General features: G+C 38.7%; 1 protein-coding gene across 1 annotated transcript in view; it reads right to left on the bottom strand.

The window, feature by feature from the left end:
- Positions 1-22,768, bottom strand: part of LOC117378897 (CMP-N-acetylneuraminate-beta-galactosamide-alpha-2,3-sialyltransferase 1-like) — a 67,742-nt gene that overhangs the window by 18,029 nt on the left and 26,945 nt on the right. The window contains exons 2-3 of the mRNA XM_033975587.2: positions 7,868-8,434; positions 4,885-5,078 (exon numbers count right to left, since the gene is read on the bottom strand). Coding sequence (XP_033831478.1) covers positions 4,885-5,078; positions 7,868-8,155 — 482 coding nt within the window. The 5' untranslated portion in view covers positions 8,156-8,434. The remainder of the gene's footprint in view (positions 1-4,884; positions 5,079-7,867; positions 8,435-22,768) is intronic.

The following is a 22,768-nucleotide window of genomic DNA, read 5'->3' as shown; positions in this document are numbered from 1 at the left end:
AGTTTAGTATTTAGCAAAAGCCTTCTGCTTTACAAAAATGGAAGGTTACTATTGACCTTTATAGGATGTTTGTAACTTAGCAACACTGCAAAGAGTGACCAGTGGACACACCTATTTATTTATTTATTTTTTAATCAATTATCACCTTAATCTATTATTGAAGTATTCCTTTATCTGCACTCTGTTTACACTGCTGGAAGGACAAGGTGCGATTCCACTGTTTGTGTGAAAACTTGGCACTACTCCCCGCATTACTAGATAAAAGCTTTGCCATTATGTCTACAATGTACTTTTTTATCTTTAATCATGAACATGCTTTTAATGGACTTAGCAAAGCACGTACTTTAAAGTTAGGGAAAGAAATCATAGGCAATGTGCTTTCTTCTTAATACGATGTAAGTGGAACAAAACCACCATTTACATCCAATTTAACAAATATTTTTTTATAATTACCATCCTAAACTATAGTGCCCCATCTTGTCTGTCAAAAGAATAGCCGCTGCTGATCAAACATGAGCTTTAGTCTGTTGGCTGCTGCAGTAGTTCATATAGCCTATAAGGTGGGCTTTAAGGGGATCTGTGGTGGCTGGTCTGAATTATAATGTGGGCTTTTCTGACACTGTTTCCGTCTGGGGCCTTTGCTTTGGGAAGTGTGTATCTTGGAAAGATTTACCAGTGCATTTATCATCTTGTCTGATAATGCAAGTTTACAACCTTCTCCCATAACATTTCATTTTTCTTTGCACAGCAGTAAATTTGTAACCTGTAGCTGACATAATACCCTTTTCAACACATGCAGATAATTATATAATGCCCCTGAGCAAATGTTCTTGCTGTGTTTTGCACCAATTCAAATTCATATTCCAGGTTGTTTCCATTGGTATCACAGATGACACAAAGCAGCACCTCCTCTGTTGTTTCCTGTTCCCCCCAAGGGCAGGGATAAACATCCAGACACTCCATTCAAAGTGTTTTCTTGTGTTGCTTTGTTAAGAGTACGTTTTCTTTCAAAAATAATCTGTGCTAATTGTGTGCTTTTCTCTCAGGTTGCCTATCATGTACTTATACAGAGCCCAGATATGGAAATAAAGTAGTAAGTAAATCAGAGGGAAATGCTCTACATAGCCCATGCCTGGGATCCAGAGTACGAATATGAAGATGTGCGTCTGGTCACCGGTGAATCTCCCTGTTGGGTGACTGGGTGTGACTGACAGGTGGATTAGCCAATCAGGGACAGGCATGGTCCATCCGTATTGGAAAAAAGAAAGCAAAAAATATCACAGGGGGCTGAAAAACATCGTGGGTTTCTGCAGAATCAATTAGCAAAGCCCTAAACTCTGTTAACCTGAGAGGAGAGAAGTTCAGTTTTATTTGTAAATCACAGGTGACCAATGAGCTCCTTTGTTTCACTGTGTCATTAAAAAAAAAAAAGAATCTGATTACACCATCACATTTGACTGGGTTTGAGACGCAACGGAGGATGAGGGGACCAGACTGATGTCAATGTTTATAAAAAATACAGAGAGACATTATTCTGGACTTGCCAGGCAACTATATTGAGACATAAAATGCGAGAAGGTTCCAGTTAATTATTGATCCTTAACCCTAACACAACTTTAATCTTGGATAAGCTATTGTAAATGATTCAACAGTTGCAAGTGTTTTAAAAAAGATTTTGTTTTTGGCACCAGATAAGAAGGGAGTGGAGGCACGATCTATTAAACACTGTGAATGACAGTTATTTAAAGGACCCATATTTTCTGATCTCTGTTCTAATGTTGTTTCCTCATCACAAACAGACCTGAAATTGTGTTTTGTTTCATTCACACATGTTTAACACACAAACCCTGCACATTTAGGCTTCTCTAAAACTGAAAACACTATGTTTGATGTCATGTGATAATACAGGAAGTGCTCCACTGTGTTTTTGAACTCCATACACCTTCACTAGAATCATTTAAGCCCTGGAATTTTCAATCTCCACAAAAAAGTACCTGTTAACTTGAAAACTACCACTTCATGACATCATAGGGTGGAACAGAACATTTTGATCTATAGAGATGTAGACAGACTAATAATAAAGTGTTACTTAAATGTGTGATTGAAACACAGCACAACTTCAGATGTGTTTTTCAGGTTTTTCAAAACAGTCTATTTTGTGTAATACAAATTATAGTGAAATAAGATTTCACATGTTTTGAATAATTAAGCCCGAGCACCAATGTGCACTTCAAAAGCACGAACCCCATGTGCAATAAAATGTTATCAATTCATTTTTAAATAGAAAGCTGTGTGTTGTCATCGGGATTTTTCAACAAAATATAACTTTTTTTTCCCCACAAACATTTTCAGATTTGGATGGACTTAATGGAGTGTACTGATTTGTGACCTCGAGGGTGTGACATGGAAATTAAAGCTACACTGGATCAGACCTGGACGACTGAGGGATTGCACTGACATGGAAATTAAAACTCTAAAGATCTTTTACGATGGCCCTCTAGAGCCTAATTCAAGTGTTATTATATTTAAAAAAAATCTGTTTGTCATGGACTGCTGAAAAAAAATGTACAGAGGCTCTTCATAATGGGGAACAATGTAACACAGTGTAACACAGTTACACTAAAGTTTTATCATTTGAGCGTAAAAAGTGGAAGAAAAGAAGAAGGTTAGTATCGTAAAGCCATGCAGAGCGCAGCCGCTCAAGTGCGCACGAATCGAGAAATCGTAATGCTCCAAACTCTCATTAACGCCAAGTCATGCCAATCGCAGCCATATAAAATTATGATGCAAAAATGGAACATTATTATAATAAAGTGCCAAAAAGGGGCAAAGCCCATGTGAAAGTCACAGCCCGTTAGTGACCAGGGAGCCACACATGACGCTGGAATGCGTGAGTGTTTCAAAAAATATATAGTTTATTACAAAAAAACAATGGGAACATCAACCAAATTTGTAAAAATGCTCCCAGTTGTGTAGCAAAGAAGAAGAGAAGGTGCGATAGCGCCTCACAATTGGCAGTAGATATAATGTAAAGAGGGAAATTGAGAGCGCGATAGCACGCCCTCCCTTTTATATTACTGCAATGCAGACAAATGGAACTTAGCGTAAAAAATGTATGATAAGTAAAAAAAATGTATCATTTAAAAAATTATATTATGGCCCCACCCTGAACCCTAAAGGAAATCTATTTGTCGTGGACTTGTAAAATAATTCACAGAGGCTTGTCATAATCGGGAACAATGTGACAAAATTTCAAAACAATATTTCTCTTAGACACATTTTTTGATTGTAAAAAGCCAGTAGAGTGAGTGTGACTGTGAGCTGAACACAATGACATGAAAATCAATGGCTCTCTACTGCCCTCTTAAAACTGTACTTTAAAAAATGCATACGGGAAAATCTGTTGTAGGTGTGGTCTCAGTACAGGGGTGAATGTGATACAACTTAAACATGTGTGATGCAGGGGCGGATGTGATATGGGGCAGATGTGATGCAGGGGCGGATGTGAAATGGGGCGGATGTGATATGGGGGGGATGTGATGCAGGGGCGGATGTGAAATGGGGCGGATGTGATATGGGGGGATGTGATGCAGGGGCGGATGTGAAATGGGGCGGATGTGATATGGGGCAGATGCGATGCAGGGGCAGATGTGAAATTGGGCGGATGTGAAATGGGGCGGATGCGATACAGGGGCGGATGCGATGCAGGGGTGGTTGCAGGTATTTTGAATCAAAATATGTACATGTCCAAAATCCAGCCTTCAAACTTTAATGAGTTTGTCCCATGTGTATTTTAATGACCTTGGCATAATGAGATATAACTTAAATATAAATGGTCCTCCAGACCTCTTGCAAAGTTAACATGGGGCAGAAAAATGTAACTACAACATCACTCTGGATTATTGAATCACGTTAAGTCAGGGTTGGCAGCCTTTGACCTGAAGCAGGCCCTTCTGTGGTTGCAAGAATTGTGAGGCCCCTTCATCACTGCTTGCAGTTTTAATTGTTAATTTGTGTTTTTTCTCATAAAAACCAACACTAAAATGTATACTGTAACATGCCTACTCAAAACAAATATTTCCAAAGCATAACGTTACTTTCTTCTAAAGTTTCTTGTGCAATGGATAAATAAATAAAGTAAAAGTTTGTGTTAAATGTGTTCATTGCCAGTCCTTGTACTGTGACAGCACATTTTCTGGTACATGTTAAAATATAAATGGTGAAACAGCCTTCAATTGTCAAGCTGTGCACATATCACTGAATGTGCTGAAGGTCGGCCTGTTCTGCTGCGTGTGAAAGGATAGAAACAGAAACATTTAAATGTATATATGTGCTTTTTTGGACTAATGCAAATCAAACAGATTAGTGACAATAAGAGCCTAAGAAAAGAAGGTTAAGGAGTTATTTTCAGAATTTAAAGCAGACCTGTTATGCAAAATCAACTTTTCAGAGCTTTAAACATGTTATAGTTATTTCCCCTTCTAATTTACCATCTCAGGCTTGGTTTTAGAGTGATTCTTGCATGTTTGAGCAATCTTTAATCGCTTATTTTTAAGATGCCATATTGCCGATCAATCCCCATTTTCAGCGCCACCATCATACGCCCACTACTCTTTACTTACTTTGTTCTTCAATTTTTATTTTCTTAATCAGGGATATATGAATTGGATACACAGGATTGGGCAGCATCGCATAGTAATTTTGGTACAAATGAAAAAAAAAATCAAGCTATCCACATGAGGGGCTGCATGGTGCTTTGTTGTGATGACATTTACGGCGACGTCAGCTCCCATTGGCACCGCAGTTTTCTAACATGCAAGTCAGCGGACTTGCTTCTTTTATTAAGTCGTTTTAGATGAATATTGTACTGAAAGTGTCCCTTACCTTATGATGAAGTCACTGGAATCGATGAGTGAGCCATAGTGCGCCCCCTTCAGGTTTCCAGAGTTCCCCACCACTGAGCAGGTTCTGCAGCGCTCAGGGCTGGCGTCCATGTAGAGCACCTCATCGGGGATGACTTGGAACAACTCTTCCACCACTTGGGTAAAGTTGGCTGGGTTTCGTTCAGCTTGGAGCCACTGGTGACACAGGAGACAGAGCTGAGAGAGTCCTCGCTGCGGGGCCACTTTAAGCAGAAGTGATTGAACAAGGCCAGTGGAGCTGCAGACGCCCAGCACATTTGTGAATTAACCTCAGGGTGGCTTAGCACAGTCTGGGAGGGCTCTTTTAGCCTGCTATTCTTCTGCTCAACTCTTAGCAAATACATACTAGGCAGTGAAACTTTTATTTCTAGTGAACCAAACATGTAGCCAAAGCAAACACAGAGATCAAATACAGGACTAGATTAGGTTATTATCACAACTAATCAATTACTGGAGTAATCATCAACTAATTTATTAATCGAATAATTGTTATCTGGTTTATATAAATATGACCTGAAAAAAGAGGTTTTAGGACTAAGACAGATCAGTTATTTATCATCAAAGTGACATAGGGAATATTTAAATGTGGTGTTTTTGATGAAAACATTCTTTTGTCTGTAATATACACCATCAGGACAAATTTTGTAAAAATGAGTTAGACTAGACTAGATTAGGAGGAACCAGCACCAGAGCAGAATCAAACAACTCGAAGTCAATGGGAGCATGTCATCTTGATCCCTTAAAGAAATGTCTCCTTCAATGACCAGTTAGTGTATTATAGTGGTTATATTTATATTTTATATTTTGGTTTATATTTCGTGCATAGTGTAATATACCCTTTACAATAAAATCCATCTACTACAGCCCATATCATAGATAATTTAAGATTACAATGGCCTGACCCATATAAACTACAATACATCTTTTGTGTGGCCTGGCTCTCCTATGACAAGTAACCGCAGTTTACTCATTTGCTCTTTCCATGAGTCTACCGTGTTATTACAGGCCTTCCATTCACTTTCATAGATGTCCCATTTGCAGAAATTACACTTGGCCATAAATGGTGTGGTCTTACGTCCAGGATGTAGAGGAGGAGGCTGTGCCCTTGCCTTACAGCAGGGCCACAACCATCTGGCTGCACTAGCTCTGATACTTGACGTTTAGCTCATCAGGCTCCCCTTGAGAAGCATTTTCTGAAATGAGTAGTGACAGGAGGCAATCTTGCAGTAATTTTTCTATTCTTACCTCTAATTGGACAAGGTGTGAGGTGAATGTGGGAATACCTTAGGCGTTGCTGTGCTTCTCCAGACCAAAGAAGCATAATTGTGAAGCATAAATTTAGTGTATTACCTTTTTTAATTTGGAGATAAATTGTAAGGAAACTAATAATAAAATATGAATGAATAGTAATTAAACAGAGCACATTTAATCCAGTAGTGCAAGAGTAAGGGTGGTTTACTTTTGCAGTTTCTATCTGTGAATTTTGTAGGGCTATAAGGCTGTAGTTCTTGGTGGTGTCTTAGTCAACCAACATTTATGTTAGTTGACTAATCATTTTATTTATATTATATCGATTTATAATTTGTAATAATTTGTTAATTTAATCTCTCTTAATCTGCATAGTTATTTGTGTTTGAACTCCTGTGCCATTGCGTCTTATGAGTGCAGTTTTTTTGGTTCAGATACATAGAGATACATAGAAGTTTTGAGAGCTTTTGCCACATCCCCCTTCTAGTTGACTAATCGATCAGCACGACAAGTCTTTAGAATTTCTTTAGTCATCCACACTACAGCCCTAGAATTTTGTATACTATGGCCCCACTGCTGAAAAATGGATGTACCCTGGTTCAGTTAGCAATACCTACAATAAACAGCAATTTTGAGTGTCACTCATCCAGAATGGCTGCCCTCTAGTTTCTCTGGAGGGCGGCTCTTTAAACAGTGACACTCTGAAATTGTACAGGTGACAAACACCATCACAGGAATTCTTCTGCTGCATCAGGAAATAAGTGGAAACACATTAACTGTTTGTGTATCCTTACTAATAACCTTTTGCTTGGTTGGCAAAGTGGAAATTACATAAACAGATATCAGTGCATATTTTTCTCCAGTGGTTAATCTGCTTCCAGACATATGCGCCTTAAAAACTAGTGGCTGATTAGTTTTGCTCTACCTGACTCCAAGCAGCACCACAAACTAGCCTCTCTGAGTCCAAACACAAGATAAGCTCACAGGCCCTGCATACTAATTCTGCTGTACAGCTTCGGTCTTGCCCTTTTATTGTGGGTTTATAACAACCTGGGACCTTGCACCAAACTTCAAAATAACCTCCAACACATGAATATTGGTCACATTTTAAAGCTTGGGGTAATAATTATCTAGCCTTTGTTATCAGAATTTGGAGTGCAAGCAAATTAATCACTCAAGGTCACAGGACAGAATGGCCATCGCATCTGTATTTTGTTTAAAGTTACATTTACAGTAGATTTCTGTATCTATCTCTATTAATAACATTGTATTTTGTCACAAACTATCTAAACAGTAAATTCACAACTGTTGAAACTGATCATTTACATTAATAACTAGAGCCTAGAACTTGCTGTATGATAAAAAAAAAATGTCTGCATTTTATTAATATTTATTTAGCTGGCCGCCATAGGACTAAATGCACTGATGAATCCCCAACATCCATTGTACGTTAAACACATCATTATTACCCTGAGAATGAGATTTTTTTGTTTTAAATCAGGCTGAACATGCATGACAAAACAACAATTTCCATCTCCATTTTGCTGGCTAAAAGTGAACAAATTGTGCGTGGGAGCTCATTTCACAGTTTGATCCGGGAGAAGATCTCTTGGATTTTGGTCTTTATCCCTGATCTTTGTGTTTGGTATCTCAGGCTGTGCCACCACTGTGCCTATTTTACTTCAATACAGCCTTACCTGCCACCATTTATAGGTTTCATCGGAGAGCGCGCTGTTGTCCCTGGTCATCAGTGGGTGGATGGATTGATTGAAGCGCTCGGCGAACCACGGGTCGTCGTCCAGTTCCACGATGCATTGCTCGCAGGCGCATAGTCCTTTAGAGTCCGACAGGTGAAAGGCGTATTTGAAAAAGTGAAGTGAAGAATAGGTATCTCGAAGGGTGTAGCTGAACAGGAATGTTGTGAAAGTTATAATGCACACCAAAAGAGCAAATGTCCTGAATTTTCTTCTTTTGGTCAGACTCATCGTGTCACATTCACGGTCTCTCAGTGGTAAACTCACGAAAATAGACTCATGATAAAAGTAAAAAATCCCAAAAACTGACCATGTTGCAGAAGTAGTTCAAAGTATCCTGACAATCCAAACGCCTTTCTTTATTGTTATATTTCTCAGCCCAATAAACATATCCAGCTATTCTTCTCCGTGTTATAGTCCGCAGGAATAGGTCTCATCTGTGCCAGTTAAATCACATGTTGACTTTATGAGGTCGATGACTGATGTCCGCTTCACTCTGTAATGATTCACCTGCAAAGCAAACACAACAAATATCAACTTACACAAATATACCCACTGACTCCCTATGATCACATTTGAAACTCATTTAAATGAGCACTTAATCAGTAGCTGTAGACAGTGATATTCCCCCTGCACTGTTTATTACAGCTTGCATGCCAGCCTCACTTCTCTGTTGAAAAGAATATAAAAAGTCTACATAATGGAAGAGTGTTCTGTTCCCACGGTCATATGCATCAATGCCCTTTTCAGTGCAGCTAAAAACATGCCAATCAATGAAAATAGTCATTAGTAATAGTAAATAGTAGTAATAGGAGACCAAATCACTAGCTCGCTTACTGAGCTTTTTACTTTTTCATGAGTGACAAAGCCCACAGGACCTCCCGGAGTTTCCATTCAACATGAAAAGGCCACCTTTCCCTTTAAAACAGGCCCCGGGTTTCTCCACTGTGGTGAGAGCTCTGTTTAGGAATTTGAAAATACTTAAATTTAGCTTACAGATTCACATTAAAGATGAAACCTTGCAAAACACAAGGGACCTGTGATATACCTGCTCCCCTTTCTTCGCTCCCGACAATTCCGAGCTAAGCCTCCCATATAGAGAAGATTTGTAGACAACTCTATTATGAGAGTAGAAAGGCTGCGGGTCTTTCCTGATTAGAAATTGATCAGGTCATTCAAATTCTAGCCCAGAGGGAGGCAAAAAGAGGATTAGGTTCGAGACGGGCTGAAAAAGACTACACAGCGACATGGCATTCCAGTTGATTCTGCTCACCTTATCGGAAAAACAAACTGTACCACCCCCACCGTTTATCAGCAGCCTCAACACAGCGCGCCGAGTGAGAGAAACATAGATTCCCTCCTTGCGGGAGCTTTGTAATACGGTAGCACATTTGCATACAGTCCAAGGGTGGCTGCTGTCTAAGAATTTGACAAGGATACCTGGGGACACTGATAATAGACACTTCAATGAACAGGCATGCCTCGAAAAGCAAAGCAGTTGACTCCGGTCGGTTTGAAGTATGGCATCAAGAGACAGGTACAAGGGAGCTCGGGTATTCCCAAACAGGTGGCTCTTACCCACTTTTGACAAGGCGCTCACATTGTCTTGTTGCTCTGACCTTGTCTGACTGAAGACTGGTGACCTGCGCTGATCAAAGTTAGGCAAGCGGAGAGATGGGCACGGCGGCTGTTCACATTTCAGAGGTGAGGCCCGGAGAATGCAAGGTGACTCAATGGAAAACTACAGCCACTTGGACAGCGAGTTTGGTCCTATCTCACGTTTTAAAGAGGATATAATGCTAAATGATTTTTTTTTTTTTTTTTTTTTTTTGCTTTCTGACACGTTATACATTGTTGTTTCTTTCATGTATGTTTATATGAGCTGAAGATGCTTTCTTGCTAATGTGTCTGCCTAGTATTTCTGTTGTTTCCAACTCTTAAAAGCAGCGACCAAGACTAACTACTCGAGCAAATGAAAGTTGGGGAGCTCGTGAATCAGCCATGTCTAATCATCAATGATATGGATGGGCTTTTTGAATCCAGAGGTCCACACCGGACCCTCCCTCAGTAAAAGCATGTGGTCTAGAGTTGAAACTCTGGAGGGAAAAACATATATATAATTTTTTATTTTTTTTAATGACACATTAAAGAGTTTGTATTTGGTTATGGTCATGGAATAAATACTAAGAGCCATTTTTTTCACCGGAGGAGCTGGAGGACATGTCTGGGGTGAGGGGAAGTCTAGGAGTCCTTGCTTAGACTGCTGCCCCTGCAACCCGGCCCCGGATAACAGGAAGAAAATGGATGGATGGATGGAATAGTGGTGGCTCTTGTGATGGTGTTCGTGTGTGTGGTTGTGTGGGATTGTTTGGGGGTGGGGTGGTTGGGTGGAAGAAAATGTGGAATTGTTTTTTAATGACTGTAAAGTACTTTGTGTTACATTGTTTGTATGAAAATCACTTTATGAATAAAGTTTGATTGATTGATGTAGAGGAGCAATAAAAACAAAAGTTCCTTGTGTCACTAGTTATTTCACTCATGTTGGGCCAGCTACACAAACAAAGGGTAAAACAAATAGCATGTGTTCTACAGCTAGTACACAAGTATTGATGCATTTCACACAAATAGTTCCAAAATACATTTTAGCCTTTTAAAAACATTGCCAGATTTAGATAATTCTCCAAATATATCATTTTGTGTCATTTTCCTCCTAATCTCCGGCACAGAATAGTCATCATCTTTATTTTCTGTATTTTCAGTTACGCCACTGTTCCCAGGAAATTGTTTTTTCTACTTGGCTTATCTCTGAAAAAAATACATATATATATATATTTGAAATATGCAGTTTTGAAGACTCACTGCTATTAAAAAAGCAACAGAAAGGAAAGCCACTCCAGAGTGAAGAGTTTAAATGAACTGAGCTCTGACATGAGCCGAGCTCCATCCAGGACATACGCTGCCGCTCTTCAGTCAGAATATATTTGAAGTTTGTGGATTCATTTGAAGATATTTTTGCTTTTAGAGTTTTATTTTTTTCTTTTGTTGAAACTATTGCTAGATTAAAACAATATAACACGACAGATAAATAATGCAGGGTTTATGGGTTGAAAGTACTTTTTCACTTGAATTATTCTCGAGACTTCTTAATGTAACCTTTTCCAGAAGTCAAAATTTAGTGTTTTAATTAAACTTTGCTCTCACATAATGTGCCGTAGCAGTTTAGAGACATTTACAAGCAAATTAAACAACTAATATTTCAACTCCAGACTCCAGATTTGTTAATGTGTTCTTGTGTATTGAAGTACACGATTGTAAACATTCAGCAAAGATTATAAAGTCAGATTAAGCCAAACAATTGTTCTGTATAAACCTGAAGTATTTTTTCGAAAAGAAACATGGGGTCACATTGTTACCCAGAAAGGGTTAAATGTTATATTTAATTTAATTTATTCATTTATTTTATTTTTATTCAATACATTTATTAACCTGCTTACAGTTTCTCTCAATTCCCATTTTCTTCAATTAAATATGCGTAAGTAAAAATATCCCTTAGTTCAAGCTCAGTATTACTCAGTTCTTTTATCAAATTGAGTGGTTTGAACTAACTTCACACATTGTACCACTTTTCATTTCATTTTTCATTTATTTATTTGTTTCAAGCACATGTATCAGTTACACTTAAAGCACATTTCACAAATTTATTCATATTTAAGCTCGAAAAGGAGTGGGAAGAAGAAAACTTATTAAATCCCACCCCTATCAGTCTATAAAAAGTAGAGCTGTGTGATTTAATAAATCATTTACCCATAAAATAGAACAGTCCTTATTTATCCAGGTTTTGGACACTACCTCTACGACCTGAATATGCATATTATAAATTCACCACACTGAGGAAAAATACTAATGTTTACACAGTAAACATACCATCACCACAGGTGGATTTGATTAGCCCTATAGGAACAATAAACCATCCACCTCTAACCTGAACTCATTACTCCACTCGCTCCATTCGATCGCTTATTGTATTTGGACTTATTCACCGCTGAACACCTACAGACTATCGACCATTTAGAACTGTTAAGCCAGCACCTACCTCTCTAGACGCTGCATTGATTTACCAGTCTGTGAACTCTGGCTGAGTACACACAACTCCTCCAACAAATACCCCACTGTAACAATATACACTGCCAAAATATACTGATAATATAATGTGGTTCAACTGACTTTGATATCAACACCCAATATCTTAAAGTGAGCTTGACGGGAAGAATAGTAACTGATATTAAAGGGAGACAGAAGAAACCCACTGGGACCTTCTGCACAAAGCCTGCTCCATATTTAGTAATATAATATAAAGAGTAAAAATGAAAAAGACAAGATTTTACATTTGATGGCATCACATCTGCGAGTCTTTGTGCCTTAATCTCCCCGTTTGCTTTGGTGGAGACTTCATTTCATTTTCACACATACTGGCTTTCACTCAATGCTTTATTTTAATAAAGGGTAGGTGCGGTTATGTTTCCAGCTCAGGGATATGTTGAGAGAGATCAGTTTGAAGCGTAAAAGGTAGGGACAGGGTCTTTTAAGAAATAAATTATTTTGAGTAATATAGGGCTGGGCAATACGGCAAAAAATAAAAAATAAAAAATTGAACCGTGGTCAAATCCTGTGATGATGCACATGATCCACACAACAATCACACAAAACATTAAGAACAATGACAACACAGAAATATGCTCCTGCCATAACATCACTGCACGACTCCAACAGCAGTGATAAGTGACAAGAATACATAACTACAGCACTACAATAAAACACACGCCAAGTAACAACAGAGAAACATAATAAAACAATCTACAAATGTATATTACAAGTAATTAACCTAACACTAACCCTCTATCTGCACTTGTTAAGCAATGTAACAGATGTCAGAACAAACGTGAATTTAAATCTACTGCAACAGCTCATAGTCACTGTTCAGTGAGTGAAAATGCTCCTTGATGATACTTTTTGCCTGTGCCAGGACAGAAGTCTCAAAAATTGTCTGTCAGGAGGGATACTCTTTCTGTCCTATGATTTTCATGGCATTCTTGACAAGCTTCTCAATTTTTGCTTTGCAGTGAACAGTGAGTGAGCCAAACCAGGAAACCATGCCACATCTAATTTGGCTCTCAAGAACCGCATTGTAGAAGCAGGACTTAATTTTAGTGCTGAGTCTTCTGAGACAGTTTTTTACACATAAAATCATGGTGTTCATGCTCTGAGTGACTGGTGGGTTTCACTAATCGCAGTGAAGCGCAGACGCTCAGCAGCAGATGGCTTTAGTCACTCCTTAATGGAGAATAAAACGATAGTCCCTCCTTTATTCCAGCAGCCATCAAGCCTCTAAATCCAGTGGACAGTAGTATTATCACTGTTATTATGTCTGCAGCTTACTAGTTAGGGCCTGAGCATGAATGAGCGAGGAGGGCGAGTCAGCTCTATCGTATTGTGCAATTTTGAGGAAAATTGTAAAAATCAAACGGCAAACTAGTATTGAAAATTAGAGTGAGCACTAACTTTGAGTCAAGAGAAAATTCTGAAAGACGGCTCAGTAGCGCCACCTCTAAAATCAATTCACATTGCAGCAATGGAAACCCGGCCCAGAAAAATGTCATCATAGACAAATGAATGAGTCATCAATGACAAATGAACAAACAAAGGCCACACCAGGATATGTCAAATATTATATTATGGCCCCACCCTAAACCCTACAGGAAGTCAGCTATATCAAACCCGGGATTATCGACTGAAATTTGGCACAAACACCCTTTATATGATTCTAAACAAAACAATGAAGACCATGCCTTATCTACATACACATTTGCACAGCCATTCCATAAAATAGGAAGTTAAATGTGTCATAATCTGGTGAAATTTGGTGCAAAAAAATCTATGGGGACCACACCCTATCTCTGAGGTAAAGGGGCAATTTTGAATCAAATATGCAAATTTACAAAATTTTGCCCTGGTATTTTAACAAACTTATCCCGAGTTTTTATCTGACAGACTCCAAAACTGGTGCAGTATCATCAGGATACATCTGGGATCAAAAGATTTTACATATGTCTCAGGGTGTGTTCAAAATGATGTGCAGATTAAAATTCTATCTTTAAAAATGTCTCTCCAGCACCGCCTGCAAAGTTACCATGAGCCAGAAACATGACAACCAGAAATTTTGAATCATATGTCAAGCCAAAGTTGATATGCAGCCCTCCCACTGTAGTATGCCCTTCCACGAGGGCCCTTTATCACCGCTTGCAGTTTGAATTTTATTTGGAAACTGAACTTTAGCTCTTGCACTTTAACCCAAAGGATGTGAAGCCTCGACACTGTACTGTCACTGCTTATATTGTTGTACTGGCTGTGAATGATTGTGTATTTTTACTTTCCTCTTCAGCAGATGAAATGCTTGTGCTGATGGCTGTCTATGTGTCTTACATCATCAGGCAGCAATTTTTTAAATAACTTGAAGATGCATCCTTATTATAAGTTGCATTACAATTAAACTTGACTTCAAAGACTTGTGGTTACAGTTGGTTGACTAGATAAAAATGTGTGGGAAATTCAAATACAGTACTCATTCTGCAGCAGCTGAGGTACTGCCGTTCAAATATTATCTGTATGTCAATTGTTCTTTAAGTGAAATAAAATCAAAATGGAGCCCTGCTAAAGGCAATATTTTGTCATTGAAGGGGCACGACTGATTTATTTTACTACCTGCCATGTGGTTAACTTCTAAAACAGATTGTGGATTAAAATGAAAGCCGAGGATAAGAAGTGGCTCTCATTTTTGCTTGATTGTTCCTGTTCTTCATTACCTCCAGTAGACAGCCACTCTCACATCTGCTGCTCTTTATGTCCTTGCCCGTTAGTTTTACTGTTATTAACATTACTTTGTCAGACCTTTACTTACCTGACCTTGCCCAGCAGCTGATTATATCTCTAATTTTATTATGGCAGGATTGCATTATCCACTTACTTATGCCTTCCTTGGTTGCATTTTTCCTGATTACTTAAGAGTCCTCCTCGTCACGTCCTTCACAGTCATCCGCGTACCTGCAGTTGCCAAGAGCAATAAAGTTTCCCCCGGTGTGTTCCCTCCCTGTGTGTCGGTCTGCCTTATTCACTGAACAAAAGTCGAAGAACAGTGCTTTGAAATGGACCTTCTGAAAGTGCTCTGGGTTGCCTTATCAGTCCTGGTTTATTTACCATTTGTAATCCTTAATGTAGAATTATTTCCAAGAGACAGGGAGAATATCCGCACTTGGGATTACAGTGCGCTATGCCATGCCGATATAGGAGGAGGAATTGGATAAAAGTGTCGCGAGCCTATGCATTACAAAGCACAGGAAAAGAAATGGATGGAGGAAAAATGTAACTCAATGTGCAATGGGTAATATACGGCGTAATAAGATATACAGCATACACATATTTTAGCACAATTTTCGAACCTTGGTTTGGTTTGATCATCTGATTCAAACCTGTTCACATGTGGTTAAAGACACTGGCCCAAACTCTGTCACTTTCAGTATAGAAACTCAAACATAAAGACAATTTGTGAGCATCCAAAATCTAACAACAAATGATTTCACAAATGAATCAAACAGACTCACAGAAGAGACATCCTACACACTGTGTATCCAGTGAGATGCAAATGTCTTGAATAATGAACATAAAGAACATAAGCATTACAAATGAAGTGTTGATGTATTTGCTGGTCCCACCAATCTTTCAATTTTCTTTAGCATTTTTTTTAATATCAAATATTGCAAAAAGTCTGGGTACATTTATTTACAAACATAATACATAAAATATATTATTAGACAAAAAAACAAAAGTCTTCCAGCCCCAGATTCATATGTGTAAAGTGATTCTCTGTGGTCCCTGAGAATATGACTCAGGCTTCTGGACTACACGGCCTTAGGATGAAAGCGCACATCGAAACACAGGACCAAAGCTTGAGAGTATTCATGGCAAAATTGACTGATTGATTGATTACATAAAATTCCGTTTACGATTTTGCGTGAGCTGTTTTACAAATGTCAATTTTCAATAGAGAAATGTGTAAAAGCAATTAAAAAAAACAAAACAAAACGTAAGATAAACAGGCCGATAATGTAAGGATGATAAGACACAGGCAGGTAAGGTAGGGCCCTGTTTGTTAATTGTTGACAATATCACAATACTGCACCTCTGTTGCAGTTTAAGACAGAAACCATACCTGATTAAACTCACTTTTATTTTGACAATGTTTAACCAATTACACTGTTACACAAAATGTAGAAGTTATGAAAACAAAACCTACAATCAAACCTACAACCAAACAAAACCTTGGAAAGATACAGCTTACCTTTAAAAGCAAAGCATTGAATTAGAATATACTAAAAGAGCAACAAGCTGAGATGAGTCCAATGATGCACTGAGCCATACAGACCTCTGTGCACACAGGACACAGATACAGGGGGCAAACATCACTACAGCATGACACTGCTCTGGTAGACTTTTGGGAACAAAAAGACATTTAGATTTAGTGTGAGACTAAATGGTAATAAAATTGAGGAAATGCAGTAGCAATAGTAATAGTAACCACAGTGTTGAGCCTCGGACTCCTTTATACTTGGATGTGCTTTTCCAATAGTGTGTATCAGATTTGTCTGAGCGGACACTGACAAAGCTAAAGATAAAACTGCAGGCTTCTACAGCAGTCCTGCAGAACTGCACTAAAGATGTGTGAATATAAACACTGAGGTTCTTTGGCTCCTTTGGCACAGTCACCAGTTGCTCATCTAGCCCAGTATTAAACACGTTGACAGTGGTTACATTAAAGTCGTGCGACCGAAGCAAGAGCCACAGCCTCCACTAGAAAATCAGTGCTGACGTTTCTCTTTAAATGGAAAACATCCAGCCAGTTTGCATGCAGCGAAATTTCTGCCTCTGCATTTCAACTCACACCCAGGCCAGAATGTAAAGCATGTGATTATTGATGTGTTGAAAAATGAGATATCTGTGCCATTAATCATTAACAAAGATGTGGGTGCCATGCAGGAAATGAAATAGCCAGTCCATTTGCACGTTTGTACATATTCCCATGATGGTGGTACTTTTTTTTCCCTCACATTTTCTATATTTTTATCTTTATTTCTCTGATGAGGTCCATTTTCCATGCAGACAAATGGCTTCCCTGCATTTCTACTGATAGCTCCATGCTGCATAGGAGAGAATGTAAAACAGGCACACAATATTAATGTGTTTTGTCAAAGACGAAGTTCTCTATCCAAAAAGGCAGCGCCTGCCCCATTAATCATGAGCATCGAGAGAAGCAAGGGGCGCCTCAGACGGAGTAAACCAGGTCGTTTGCATTTCTGTCAAATATATTCATCATATGCCTGCTTATTTTTTATGTCAAGTATACAGCGTATTTCATACAATTATTAATATTTAGTTTTTATGTGCAGTCAGCAAAAAAAAAAAAAAAAAAAAGCATTGTTTTATTTAAGAAATGTAAAAGCTTGTCTAAAGAACCGAACATTCATTTCCTACAAGTGTCTCTTAACATATGCGATGGGATGGAAGCTACGAGGTGATTAGCAAATGGGGTGGAGTATAGTCTGGACATTCATCATTAATCAAAAGGCAAAGATACAGAGGAGCAATTCTGTCGGCAATTTCACCTTGGTGTTTTTCATTTGTGAGCGGTAGCTGAGTAGTAATTGTCATATGATGGCACCGTGTACTGTAGAGACAATCTTACAAAGTTAAGCTAAGAAATATGATAATATTACCATTTTTAGATGACCGTTGAAATGTTTTTTTCTTCACGCTTCATTGATACCCTTGATTTAACAAGTACTCTAATGAGAAATCAGAATGTGAGGACTGAACAGGAACTATACACATCCAACAATACGGAGTCAGGATTACTGTGATGTTGGTACACCATTAGAAAGTTTATGTCTAAATGTGCAGTTTCCAAAGGTCTGACAGCTTCCCACTTGAGAGCCACTTACATTTAATTTCAAATGCCTTTACTGAGGTAATTGAAATTAAATATTATAATATTAAATATATTTATACCATAGCGATAAAAGCTTTTAGAAAGCAATCATATATGTACTGACATACAAAATATTTTTTTATCAATTTTATCTTATCTTATCTCCAGACACTTCTGTGCATTTGTAAGCAGATCATGTCAAAGGCAAAATAAAAAACAGACTGCCCTCTCATGAGGCATTTGGGCTTGGTTGTTTGGTTAGACTATAAAAGCATGTTCTGATTCACTATTGTTCATACACAGTGAAGATCTGCATCCTGTTCAAAATCTATTTGTTCTTAGCATTCTACCATGTTAAATCAAATAAAAATCATGTTATTTGTCCCGAGGGGGGCAATTTAAGCACATTGAGCAGTAAAATACATAATAACAGAAAGCTCAAGACTCAGTGCAGTAGGGTCATCAGGTTCAGTGTCATGGCAGTATGAGGTCAGTAACAGCCCTTAGGACAAAAGGATCTGTCCTCTGAGTCCTCTGTGTCCTGCAGCATCACAGCAGCCTTCAGTGAGAGGCAGGTGAACTCTGGACACACAATAAGAAAGTTTCTTCTAACCCTCTCTGTCTCTGCTCTGCTTGTTTCAGCTGGCCATGAGATGGGACAATCCCCTGAAGTGTGTCTTCTGTGTCTTCTGCCATATTTGGTGTAGAAAGCCTGTGATATAAACATCTGCAGCATTTTAGAGCTAACTGGCTAGCAGAGCTATCTACAAGCAGGGTCACTATGGTTACAGGAGAAACAAACTGCTCAAATCACACAATCCAATAGTTCTTAACTTCTGTTCTTTGAACTGCACAAACTGCATTTCTTAGATGGTCAAAATCCCCAAATATTAAGTTAAAAAATGTAAAATGTAACATAAGACAATTTTTTTTTCAAAAACTGCTCAGCCACAAAGAGCAGCCAACCACAACTATGGCAACCACGCTGTTCCAGCATCAAAAACAGTTTCAGTAATTTGCATAAAATATGCACGTACATATGCATCCCCCCATCACTCAAATATCAGCACCGCCACACCAAGCCACTGGGGCCAGAGGAAACACTGTTGTGATATAGCACATTGATGGAGTGACAAAGGGAGAGTAAAGGGAGGGGAGCAAAAGTGAAGTTAAAACGTTGTTTTCATAAATATCACATGTTCTTCAACTATATAAGGTAGCATGGTCATCTAGCTGTGACATGTGTCATAAGTTAATACCCCATAAAAATAAAATACCCCCTTTAATTTCACTGCTCCTAAAGAGATTGTTTAAGTGCAAGAACAGGTGTTTTTCACTGAACTGAAACCCTTTAGTCTCACAGTAAATCAACTCCAGTAACTGCAGTGCTATATTTCTGCAGGGAATTGATATAGTTGTTGATCGATACCAATGACTCGACGATTATATCCATGAGTGCTGACATTCTGGGCTCTCACAGCTATATCTGCCCTGTGCTCTGTTGGAACAAACAACTCTTCACAAAAGTGAACTCTTTCTCCAAGATCAGCATCAGCCATGAGAGGTCAGGGCCCAGATAACCACCATTCTTTTGTTACATTCTGTCTACCTTTTTTCATTACATTCTTTCATTATATAACGCCTCCAAGTGATATTCAATATTATTTACAGATTTTGCCTCAAAGCAATCACTGTCTATGCTCACTTCCATGTCCCACTGAGGGCAAAAATATCTTCAAAGCATTTTTCCCCTTTTCATGTTTGACTACAATTTTTGACCCTTGTTTGAAACGGTAAAAATGCTTTGACATACCTAAGCTCCAAAACAGCCTTTTTGTGGAAATCCTATGGAACGTGGCTGATATGTCAAAACTACAGTAGTGCTCGTTGTAGAATAAATGAAGAAGAGTGAGATTGTAAAGAGAGGCAGGACATTGGTGGATGTCTAACATGGGAAAGGTTTATTAGTTTTTTTGTTTGTGCCCCCTACATGGCTGATCATGGAATTGCATCAGTATCAAAACATCTGAAATTGATATCCAATCCTTTTATTTTCCAGTGTTGGCACTGGTACGATACTGCACCGGTGCATTCCTACTGGTTTGGTGACTTAATGGAGTCTGATTTACATGTGGACATTTCCAATGAAATAGAGTGAATCTTTCTAGAGCCAATGAAACAATGTTGGTGGGTTATATTTCTTGAAATGGCAGTTACACTGACACTTTTGAATTTGTGACTGGGAATAGGTGAAAAGCAGAGCACCTTCTGAATTAAAATGCTAATGACCAAACAGAAGTGAGTTTCAGGACTTTGGGTGTCCTTCACCACAGCTTTGACTTCACTCTGTAACATGCTGTTCAGCTCACTTCAAAATATGGCACATAATGTGTGCCAGACAAAAGGAGAAGACCAGTGGATGGTGTGGGAGGCTGTGTAGGAGGAGACATTTGCTCACTGTTCAAAACTGCACTTGTTACCAACTCCAACAATAGATGATACATTATGAAATCCCATTTAAATTAATGTATCCTTAAACAAAACAGTATCTTTATCATATCAAGGGAAACTTCAAATAATGTATTTGATTTGATCATATCCCAAGAGAACAGATGGACTTTCTGCTGGAGTTTTGCACTCTCAGTGTGTGGGATTAAAACAGGCACCATCAAATCACCTGAACCTCCTCAAGATGAACAGTCAGTTTAGCTCAGTCTAATCTAGTGCTACAGTGTTATCAGACTGCTGCAGATTGTTCATAGAGAGGCCCCACCATGGGCACCATATTGGGAATAAACTTGTCAGAAAGCTACAAGCACCTACTTACATTTGCTGTAGGGATTGTCCCACTGTCAGGATCAAAATGTGTCATATCACTAATTTAATCACACACAACCAGCCAACTAGATATTATAAAATGCAATTGACCGTGACATTTCAAACATTTACTGGCCAGCAAGCATCATCTATTAAAGATAACGTTGGGCCGTATGCCGAACAGGGCAGGTGGCCATGGCTGCAGCGACCCCTTGCTACTACTGTGATCAATAGAGAAAGGGTTTTAACTGCTCTTGCCAAGAGGTCATGTTACATACTGAGATGCACTGCCATAACAGTAAAGGTTATATTGTACTTAACTTTGGCTTTTAGAGAGCACAACATGTGCCAGTAGTGTGCATTCTGCTGTTCCTAGTACTGCACTTTTCTGCACTGAGATATCTGATGTTATTCCTGGGATCTGGTGTAGCCACTCCTCCAGTTTGGGGGTCATTGCCACGAGTGCTCCGATGACCACGGGCACCACTGATACGTTCACCTTCCAGGCCTTCTCCAGCTCTTCTTTGAGTGCCTGGTATTTATCTAGTTTCTCATGCTCCTTTTTCCTGATGTTCCCATCACTTGGTACTGCGATGTCCACCACAACGGCTTTGCTCTGTTGTTTATCCACAACCACAATGTCCGGTCGGTGCCCGCTATTTGGTTATGCCTCTAGTTATGTGCTGGTCTCAGGAGCTTCTTTTCACAGCCTACACCTTGGGTCTTGTCTATCCTGGTTCTTGTTAGTGGAATTCCTAACATCAAAAGCTTTGGAATAATAAGTCATTTTGCTGGGAGGTTCTTGGCCTCTCAAAGTTTCAGGTAATTTTAGGACGTTCATTTTTCTGCTTGGGATAGCAGCATGGCTCATTAGTGCCATCAGAGTAGCTGTAGGAAAATGCAATGTTATGGTTAATAGTGAGCGTAATTGCCAGACACACAAACATGGGAGGACCTGGCTCACAGAAAACATTAATGATTTCAAGGTTATAGGGTTGCATTTCAGAGACTTGTCTACTTCCCACAGCAGCATTTGAGTGAAATATGCTTTTTGTAAAATTATTTTTCAAGGTATGGCACCTATTCAAAGTACATGCAAATATGGCTAATGTTGGACAAAGGTTTGTTTTACTGGTAGCATAAAACACCTGATACAGGATACCATGGTGAAAGCCTTGTCCATAACCCACAGGGAAGGACAGGCAAATCAGACTATATCACTTCAATCTAAATAGACGATGTCAACATGGCAGCAGGGTCAGGGTAACCAGCACAATGGATTAGTAAGAAGCAGTGACAGCAGTGGATTCTATAGCCACTTTTGCAGGGACTCATCTGCGGTATCAGGATGTAGCAAAGGCAATAAGATAGCCAATTGGCAATGCAATTTAAGCTTTTATAGAGCCACGATCTGTAAAAATGCCAGCCATAGATATAGTGCAAAGTGAACAAGGTCTATGGTGAAAATGCCAGAGGAAATAAAAATGCAAATTAACTCTGCTCATTTGTATAGGTCAGAATGTCCAATAAAAAAAAAAAAAAAAAAAAAAAAAAATATATATATATATATATATACACACACACACACACACACACACACCCCCACACACACACACACACACACACACACAGCACCGAGTGCCAGTGCACTGTGCCATTGACAAAAGTCCTTAGCTGAGTACTTACTTCAGTCAAATTTGGTTAAGTTAAATGAGCCATGCATGGAAATTCTGTGGAAGTTTTTGTTGTTTGGGTCAAGCTGAATTTGAACTACACAGTACTTATCACACATCAGTAACTATTAATCTTAAGAAGCTAAAAGAAGAAGAAAAAGTGTCATTTTACAAAAAAAAAAAAAAAAAATGTTGGAGTTGAGTTACCTATCTACATAATAATCCAAGTTTGTTTACATGTCATGAGATGCCGGATGTGTTCAATATGTTTCCCTGTTTGTGACAAAGTTCACTAACGCACTGAGAAAGAGTGGTAAA

Source organism: Periophthalmus magnuspinnatus, chromosome 11 (genome assembly GCF_009829125.3).
Source record: "Periophthalmus magnuspinnatus isolate fPerMag1 chromosome 11, fPerMag1.2.pri, whole genome shotgun sequence".
In the NCBI taxonomy this organism is placed as follows: Eukaryota; Metazoa; Chordata; class Actinopteri; order Gobiiformes; family Gobiidae; genus Periophthalmus; species Periophthalmus magnuspinnatus.
This window is presented reverse-complemented; position numbering and strand designations above follow the sequence as displayed.